This window comes from Zingiber officinale, chromosome 10B (genome assembly GCF_018446385.1).
Source record: "Zingiber officinale cultivar Zhangliang chromosome 10B, Zo_v1.1, whole genome shotgun sequence".
In the NCBI taxonomy this organism is placed as follows: domain Eukaryota; kingdom Viridiplantae; phylum Streptophyta; class Magnoliopsida; order Zingiberales; family Zingiberaceae; genus Zingiber; species Zingiber officinale.
This window is the reverse complement of record NC_056005.1, coordinates 116,926-126,655: the sequence shown is the minus strand read 5'-3', so window position 1 is coordinate 126,655 and position 9,730 is coordinate 116,926. Positions and strand designations below refer to the sequence as shown.

General features: G+C 45.5%; 1 protein-coding gene across 1 annotated transcript; it reads right to left on the bottom strand.

Annotated features, from left to right (window-relative positions):
• Positions 1-6,961: 6,961 nt before the first annotated feature.
• Positions 6,962-7,945, bottom strand: LOC122030345 (probable LRR receptor-like protein kinase At1g51890). Its single transcript, XM_042589556.1, has 4 exons — positions 7,918-7,945; positions 7,787-7,855; positions 7,497-7,692; positions 6,962-7,391 (listed from the first exon to the last, which is right to left on the bottom strand). The coding sequence occupies exons 1-4, from the start codon at positions 7,943-7,945 to the stop codon at positions 6,968-6,970; spliced, it is 717 nt and encodes a 238-aa protein (XP_042445490.1). The 3' UTR covers positions 6,962-6,967.
• Between the last annotated feature and the right edge of the window lie 1,785 nt (positions 7,946-9,730).

Here is a 9,730-nt window from a genome sequence, read left to right as displayed (position 1 = left end):
GATTGCGCTTTGATCGCCGAGCGGGGCTGGTATTGGATGTCAAATTCACTCAGTTCTGTCGTCCACTTGATGAGCCGTCCGGACGCTTCTGGATTCAACAGTACTCTTCCTAGTGGACTGTTCGTCCGGACAATAATGGTGTGAGCCAAGAAATATGGTCGCAGGCGCCGAGCGGCTAGAACCAAAGCAAGGGCCAACTTCTCGAGCCCAGTGTAACGAGATTCGGCATCTTTTAAGATGTGGCTCAGAAAATACACCGGCTGTTCCTCGCCGCTGGACCTTACAAGTGCCGAGCCTACAGCATGCTCGGTTGAAGACAGATAAATATAAAGTGACTCACCCCCGATCGGCTTGGCTAGTATAGGCAGAGAATTAAGATATGTCTTCAATTCTTCGAATGCTCGGTCGCATTCCTCGTCCCAGTGAAATTTTGCCTTGTGCAAAATTTTGAAGTAAGGGAGGCTCCGGTCGGCAGTTTTGGAGATGAATCGGGACAATGCGGTTATCTGACCGGTCAAACGCTGCACTTCCCTTGTATTTCTTGGAGGCGGCATGTCTTGTAGAGCTTTCACCTTGCTGGGATTAGCTTCAATTCCCCGCTCGGTCACTATATACCCCAAGAAACGCCCTCCTTTTGCTCCGAACAGGCACTTCTGGGGATTTAGCTTGACTCCATATTTGCGTAGCGTTTGGAAGGTTTCTTCCATGTCCTTGAAGAGATCGGCCGCTCGGGCGGTTTGATAAGAATGTCGTCCACATAAACTTCCAGATTCCGCCCGATCTGCTCTCTGAACACTTTGTTCATCAAGCGTTGATAGGTGGCCCCGGCATTCTTCAATCCGAACGGCATCACATTGTAGCAATATGTGCCGTCGGCCGTTACGAAGCTTACTTTTTCTTGATCTTCCTGGGCGAGCGGCACTTGATGATAGCCTTGGTAGGCGTCGAGCATACAAATTAATTCACAGCCGGCCGTAGAGTCCACCAGCTGATCTATCCGGGGCAGAGGATAAAAGTCCTTGGGACATGCTTTGTTCAAGTCCCGAAAATCAATGCAGACTCTCCATTTGTTGCCCGGCTTGGAGACTAATACTACATTTGCAAGCCAGCCCGGGAACTGCACCTCACGTATATGGCCGGCTTCCAGAAGTTTCTCCACCTCCGTCCGAATGATGGCGTTCTGCTCGGCGCTGAAATCTCTTTTTCTTTGTTTTACTGGCCGAGCATCCGGTCGGACATGCAACTCATGCTGCGCTATGCTTGGCGAAATTCCGGGCAACTCATGTGTCGACAAGACGAAGACATCATGATTTCTCCTGAGGCACTGGATCAGCTCCTCTTTCTGCTTCTCCTCCAGATCGGACGCAATAAAGGTTGTGGCCTCCGATCGGGTTGGATGAATCTGCACTTCTTCTTTTTCCTCATAAATTAAAGTGGGTGGCCGTTCGGTGATGGCGTTTACCTCGATCCGGGCCGTTTTCCGAGCAGAATTGGCCTCTACTCGGACCATCTCGATGTAACATCGTCGAGCTGCTAGCTGGTCTCCTCGTACTTCTCCCACATGGTCCTCCACGGGGAATTTGATCTTCTGATGAAAAGTTGAGACGACCGCCCGGAATTCGCTGAGTGCCGGTCGTCCCAGAATGACGTTGTAGGACGAGGGAGAGTCAACCACCACGAAGTTTGTTGTTCTCGTCCTCCTGAGCGGCTCTTCTCCCAGCGAGGTAGCCAGCCGGATCTGGCCGACCGGCTGAACTTCGTTACCCGTGAACCCGTAGAGCGGAGTCGTCATAGGTAGCAGCTCGGCTCGATCAATTTGCAGTTGATCGAACGCCCTCTTGAATATGATGTTGACTGAGCTCCCTGTGTCAACAAATACGCGGTGAATAGTGTAGTTGGCTATTACCGCATTGATGAGCAGAGCGTCGTCGTGAGGTACTTCAACTCCTTCCAAGTCCCCGGGCCCGAAACGCTTGCTCGCTCTCTGTTGCAACCGACGGCATGGATTTGGAGCTGCCGAACGCTCGCCTTTCTAGCTCGATTGGAGTCTCCTCCGGTCGGCCCGCCAGCGATGACATTGATCTCGCCTCGGGAAGTGTTGCTTTTATTTTCCTCTTCCCGAGCGGATGGTCGGGACCGTTCTCTGGACGCTCGGCGATTCTCTCGCCTGGGAGAGCGATGCCGATCGGGAGTCTGTTGCCGTGGCCTATCAACTCGCGTCCGATCGGCTTCCTGAATTCTCTGTGGCCGATCGACTGAGGGAGATCGCCGTCCAGCACTCCGTGGCACAGGATGAGCCACGAAGGGAAGACTTCGACAATCTCTTGTGTTATGCTTATCCGTCCGGTGGAAGGAGCAGAACATCGGGGTCCACCTCTTCTTCGATTTGGGCCGGGCGGCGGCTACCTCCTGCACATGGGACCGGACATGGGAAGATCGGATTGCTTCAGCCCTTGGTCCTCTAGGCGGCTGATGAGCGGTGTGCTGTTTCCGCTCGGCTGGAGGAGGCCGCTCGGCGGGAGTTTCTTTTTTCCTGGCCGCCTGTGCTTCTTCCACGTTAATGTACTCGTTAGCCCGATGTAGCATGTGATCGTAATCCCGAGGCGGCTTTCGGATGAGCGATCGGAAGAAATCTCCATCCACTAGGCCTTGTGTGAAGGCATTCATCATGGTTTCCGAAGTGGCCGTTGGAATGTCCATCGCCACTTGGTTGAATCGCTGGATGTAAGCTCGAAGCGATTCCCGAGCCTCTTGCTTGATAGCGAACAGACTTATGCTTGTTTTTTGATAACGCCGACTGCTGGCGAAGTGGTGGAGGAAGGCCGTTCGGAAGTCCTTGAAGCTTGTGATGGATCCGTCCGGCAGCCTCCGGAACCACCGTTGAGCCGATCCCGAGAGAGTGGTGAGAAAAACTCGGTACTTTACTCCATCTGTGTATTGATGGAGGGTTGCCGTGTTATCAAACTTACCCAGGTGATCATCCGGGTCGGTTGTCCCATTATACTCGCCGATCGTCGGGGGCGTGTAGTGCTTGGGCAGAGGGTCTCGTAGAATGACCTCTGAAAATTGGCGATTGATCCGCTCGGGCGATGCGTCCGCTCGGGGGGCTTTCCCCTTCCTGTCGTCTCGTCGAGGCATCTCCTCCGAAGAAGACCCCTTATCTCTATGAGTTGGTAAGGCTTCAGGGGTGCGGAACAGAGCCCGATGAAATGCAACGGTGGTAGGTGGTGCTTCCGTTCGGCCACCAGATGCTGATGTTGCTTGCTGCTCCGGTCGCTCGGATGCGGCTTTCTGTTTTTGCTCCACGAGCTTAGCGGCCCTTGTCTCGATCAGAGCGTCGAGTTCCTCGTTCGAAAGCGTCACCACGTGTTGTCGTCCAGCCTCGTCCATTGTTTCCGATCGGATGCAGGAGCGTTCCCACAGACGGCGCCAAATTGATCCTGTCCGAATCACCGAACCAAAGGACGCTGGGCCCGTGGCACGCTCCTAGTCGAGGACGTAGGCCTCCGTCTGGTCGCACGAATCTCCGGCGAACCTGCACAGAAGTCGGGCCAGGAAGGGTTCCCGGCGTCGACCCTCCGACGCTCAAGTCAGGCCAGCAAATAATGCAAAAGGTGGCTCCAGAGATGATTTTTCGCGTGTACCTGCGGCGAAGTAAGAGGCTCTATATATAGAGCGAGGAGAGAACTAATGCACGTTCACCGAGGTGCAGACGTGTCAGCAACCCATACCTCGGTATGTACTTGTCAGAGAGCTTACCTGACACCATACCGCTACAGTCAAAGCATGTCTTCGATGGGACAGCAGAATCCCCTGTCACAAGATTTGGGGCATGGCCTACAAGTGAAACATACCTGCTGTCAGAAAAAGACCTCCCTTGTCCTTTTCCCCTTTACTACAGATCTAGCGTCCGGCCGGACAGCTCCCTCAACATCCGGCCGGACATATGCGGTGGTTTACTTGGGGAGATTCTCCATCACATGCTTTATGGGGACTATTAGCAGTGTTACCTTATGGCTTTGGCCGAGCGTGGGATCCGTTCGGCCCACGACCTTTTCCCATGAGCGCCGGAACCCTGCTTTCGACAGGGCGCCTTTAACCATCAGCCGTATATCGTCCGGTCGGCAAGCCGATCGGACCCATCCCTCTCCGGGCGGACGACTACCACCATGGCTTCCACGTGGCGTTGACTTCCCATGGCGGGGCCCCCTTTCTTACTACCGGATCACTTAACTTGGGTTGCTCACACCAAAAAGGGGGAGATTGTTGGAACCCCAAGGTTGTTTTTGTGTGATCAACAAATTAAGTTAGGTCCTGTGTGTTTCTAACCTTGTGTCTAAGTGTGCAGGAGTTTAGGAGCACAGGTAGTCGAGTGGAAGATGCAGCTAGCGAGAAGGACAGCACGCAGTGCGTCCGAGGGACGAGGCGCTGTGGAAGAGTACACTAGCGGATGAGAAGGAAGTGTGCGGTGGTTCCGAGGGACGAAAGCCGGAGCAGAAAACTGCTCGAATAGCAAGAGACGCAGCTAGCGAGAAGGACGGCACGCGGTGCGTCCGAGAGACGAAGACTGCGGATGAGTACGCTGGCGGACGAGAAGGAAACACGTGGCGATTCCGAGGGACGAGAAGCCGGAGCGGAAGCCCACTCGAGAAGATCGGAAGTTGGGTTCGGGTGAGCCCTTTTCCGGATGGTTGAGATCACCCAAGCGAGCGGATCCGGAGTTGAAGATCCGGACCGAGGCGACCAGAGCCGGAGCAGAGGACCCGGATCGAAAAAGTCAACTAGAGTTGACTTTTGGGTCCGGGGCACCCGGAGCTGACTGGGGCGCTCGGACCCGTCCGGGGTGCCCGGAACGTACCGGGGTGCCCAGAGTTGACTTTTTCTGAAGATCAAGCTTTGACTCGATCTGAACGTTAGGGGATAAAATTTATCCCCCAGGACACCCGGAACCCTCAGGGCGCCCCGACCAAGACTATAAATATAGCCTTAGTTCAGAAGCTTTACAACAACTCAGAGTAATTCATTTCCAACGCTTGTACGCTTCAGTTTTAGATTAGCTTTTTTGTTTTGCGCTTTCACTGCTGTAAGAGGCTTCTCCACCCGAAGGAGATAGTAATGCGACATTCCTTGGATTAACAACCTCCTTGGTTGTAACCAAGTAAAAATATCTTGTGCCTCTTTCTTTAGTTTCAATTCAATTTATTTTATGCAAGTGTTTTGTTGAAAGTTCGAGAATGGTGTTTTTGTTTTACAGGACTATTCAACCCCCCATTCTAGTCGGCCGCAATGGTCTTACAAGTGGTATCAGAGCCAAGGTGCTTCAGGAGGACTAACCGCCAATCGAAGCAAACATAATGGCCTCTTTCTTGTGAGATGTAAATCAACATCTTGAGTTTTGTTCACCATCCTAACATCTCACTTGTATCTAATGTGTATTCGAACACATTCAAGTCACCTTATAGTTCTTATGAGATGTATATTTGGTTTTACTCTAAACTAAGGGATCATGCATATCTATCTAGGCATTAGAATACTTATGATCATCCACCTAGGATGTCACTTGGTATAATCCCACTTGTTGGGATATTTATCATTCTTAATAAATACATTTTGTCCTTAATTACAAGGAAATTAAAATAATGCATGATGTTACATGGCATACATCAAGATAAGCATTTTTCAAACGAAAATTACCTATAGCTTCATGATGTAAGTATGACATGACATGGTATTTTTGTGTTTTTCATAATAGAAATGAATGCAACACATAATATCATGACATATGATAGACAATCAATCATGACATTTTAGCATAAATAAAATATACCTAGATAACCTATCTAAGTATCCTTAACCCTTAGCTAAACCTTAAAATTAAATCCTAGATTGCCCAATTTCATCAAGAAAGTGTCAAACCCAATTTTGACATTTCTTTTTCCCTTCCTAAATTTGTGTCATTTTCAATTAAACAAATTCCTCAAAGTATGACATATTTTACTCTTTCAAAGAGTAAATGAAATCAAATTAAGGTTTAGATTCGCCTTTAACCTTCTAAGAATTAGACTCAAAGAGATCCAATTGTTGGATTGAGTCGAGTTGCTTGAGAATCAATGGGTTGGACTCATTGGGTGAACTTGAGTTCACCAAGAAAGTTGAATGGTCAAAATTGAACCATTGGATTGAATGATTAATTTTGAACCATTAGATTAGAAGATAAAAGGGTGGAGACTCTTGGTATACCATGGGATGATTATAAATATCATTTTAGATGATATTTTTCTAGAGTTTTTTTTTCATGTGTTGAGACCCTTGGCATTCTTCTTCTTCCTCCTTCCCCTTCTTGGCTGAAATCACCATTGTGGTTGCTAGCACAACCTTGTGATTTCTTCCATCTTGCTTTGTTTGTGAGACAAGCAAAGACAAAGCTTGTTCGTGTGGATATAGTAGAGGCACGGACGCTTGAACGCGCTGAGATCTGCATCTAAAGAAAGGTTGTTGTCGGGATTGCGAAGGGCACGCAACAAATGTATAATCCTATCGTGTAGCTTAGTATAGATTATTTTTAGAAAATATTTCTTCCCTTCGCATGGATCTGCTAGATAAGAGGATCTAGTTAATTTCCGCTGCGCTTTCACATGTTTAGCGCGCTAAATCCCAACATCGGCTGTGTTCAACATATCAGTTTCTTGTAATACTGAGTAAAATTTTCAACATATCAGAAGCTAAGGTGGTAAAGGTTATAAAAATAAAGTGCTGCCAAGTTCTTGAATTTGGATCAGACTTCATCACAATGAGACTTGTTTCCGTACATTGTTATTATAAAATACCACATCACAACATACATGTTCAAAATCAAATCAACTTCAAATTTTGTTGTTACCCCAATTACAACTTCTACATCACAACCCCACTAAAAGATTTATCAAGCTTTCAAACAGTAGACAACTCAATTTTCTTGCAATATTTTTTATCTCGCTCCTGGAGCAAAGAACGGTGGTGGTTCGACTTCAAAAGCAACACTTATTGTATCAGTCTGGCTTCCTCCAGTTGTAAAGCCCTCAGAATAAGCACATTCTAATTCCAAACTCTCATTCAGTTCCTTCACAACACGAGCCATAGTTGGCCTCTGACGGTGGTCTAGCTCTGTGCATCGCAATGCAAGATCAACAGCCTTCCAAATGGAATTTATGTCGTGCCCCATTCTCAGATTTCTATCGATAATATTCTCAATATCCTCTTTAGCAAGCCTTTGGCGTACCCATTGAACTAAACTGATAGCATTAGAATTCATAGCTCGCACCACAGGAGGCCGACCTGTAACCAACTCAAGGATAATCACTCCGAAGCTATAGACATCACTCTTCTCGCTGATTTGGTTCGACGAAGAGTACCTGAGTATAATTAAGAGAGTTAGCATAGTCACCTTAGCTTCCATCTGGGGTTATGTATATAAATAGGTCAAAAGAACATGAAAAAGGCTAGAGCAGGAACCTTACTCTGGATCAATATAGCCAGGTGTACCAACCACTGCAGATGCATTAGGTATATGATTACGATTGTCCATGTTGAAAGACTTTGACAGTCCGAAGTCTGCTACTTTGGCCACTAGACTTTCACTCAATAAGATATTTGAACTCTTCACATCTCTATGGATGAGTGGTGGGTTGCATGCAGTGTGTAAATACTCCAATCCTGCGTATTGTATTGTTAAGCTCACTATTTTGGGATCCCGAGGATCACAAAAAGCCCAATGAGTAGATATATAGGGATGGATAGACTAACAAACCTTGTGCGGCTCCAATTGCAATGTTAAGACGTCGCGCCCAACTGTAAGTAGCTTCACTGTGAAATTTACCTATCAAAGGCAATTAGATCAAACATTCAACTAACAATTGAAACATGGGCATATTTTTGTACTGTAACCCCAAATAGTTGGCAACGACATAGTTTGATGATGGTGATAACATCAAGCCAATACTTGTGTTATTCTATCCCCTAAATAGTTGTTACTAGCATGGCTTGATAAAGACATTGATGAAGATAAACATTATTCATGTCAAAATGGTAAAATCAGACATTGGATATCACATTTTACTTGACAAAGTGCAACATTGGAAAAATGAAATATGTCGACTACAAATCAGATGAAATGTGCGATTCAAACCTGTAAGATGATCTTGTAGGGTTCCTTGTGGCATGTACTCATAGACAAGTGCCAACTTATCCCCCTCCATGCAGTAACCAAGCAAAGAAACAAGATTCTTGTGATGAATCCTTGTCAAGTTTTGAATCTGTTACAGAACCACATGGTAATTGGAAATTAAGGGAAGGGATACTAACTCTCTGAGGATCCAGAAATAGGCAATAGAATAGAAGAAGAAAAATCCATATTACATATGGAGAGGAAGTTAAACGTAAGATCCATATGCAAACATTACAACAAATTACAAACTTTATAAAGCACATTCTTGTCTGATATTAAGAACTCAACTACTATATATAGAACTAATTAAGTAGAGTTGGACTAATACCTCAGCACGAAACTCTTTCATGCCTTGTGAAGATGATTGAGATAGCATCTTGACAGCAATTTGAACATCGTTTTTCAAGTACCCATGGAAGACGGGACCAAATCCGCCTTTGCCAAGCTGCTTTTTAAAGTAATTAGTTACTCTCTCCAATTCCTTGTACGTAAACACACGATTCTCAATTGGCAAAGGACTTTCTTGAGCATTATTTTCTATCATCGGTTGTACAACATTCTGCTCTGAGTAGGTGGTCATACTTGTTCCTTTCAAGCACAAAATATTATGTTGTTAACAATCATCCATTACGTCAAAACTAAAAACTAAATGTCATAAATCCAGAAACACTTACCTCGTTTTTTTATCACTGTCCATACTATGAATATGGCCACAATAAGTAGAACCACAGAAACAACACATACAACCGCAATAATAGCAACACTTGAATGCTTCTTCTTTTCTCCTCCACATGAAGTTCCCCCAGGACAAAGATTTGGATTGCCTCCATGACTAAGCATCATTTTTTATTAGTATAATTTTTTCCAGAATAGTTGAGAACAAATCATGGTAACAAAATACAGTATGGACAAGATACCTTCACAAGATAAGAACTATATATGGTAAAGGATGCTAACAATAGAAACCTCATACTCATTCTAGTCCTCTAAAAGAATTCAAAAGAAGAGCTAAACTTTAGACAAACATTTTAACTCTATTATTTCTAAACTCTTTCAATAAATATCTAGATTATGCTGCTATAGATTCATATGTTGATATGTACTTTGAAAATTATCAACAAACCTATTATGCTACACGAGGATAAGGCGGAGTGACTATGCAATGTATTAGTTAGTTGTTATGCGCTTCCACAATTCATTTCAGGTTGTGATAGTTATAACCTTTATCGGCTCATTCCTTAAACTAATTAATAATTAAAACAAATGATTCCTTTACAAATACTAGGAGAAAACATCACAAATGTCCCAGAATATATAGAAATAAACCTGAACACTAGATTTGGTTTTTGAAGAAGGGAACTCGGGATTGTTCCAGTAAGATTGTTACCCGTCAAATTTCTGCAAGATATGAAAATTCAAAAGTTATACATTGTTTACTAATCATAAAATTTTATTATCAACAACTCATACAGGATTTGGAGTGAAGACAATGCTCCTAAAGCATCAGGTATCGGTCCCGTTAGGTTG

Excerpts from the sequence above, each read along its gene's own strand:
- LOC122030345 (XM_042589556.1), bottom strand. The coding sequence starts at position 7,945 with ATGTCGTTGCCAACTATTTGGGGTTACA. Across the intron at positions 7,856-7,917 it reads GCCAACTATTTGGGGTTACA|GTAAATTTCACAGTGAAGCT; the intron begins GTACAAAAATAT and ends TGCCTTTGATAG. Across the intron at positions 7,392-7,496 it reads CCTGGCTATATTGATCCAGA|GTACTCTTCGTCGAACCAAA; the intron begins GTAAGGTTCCTG and ends AATTATACTCAG.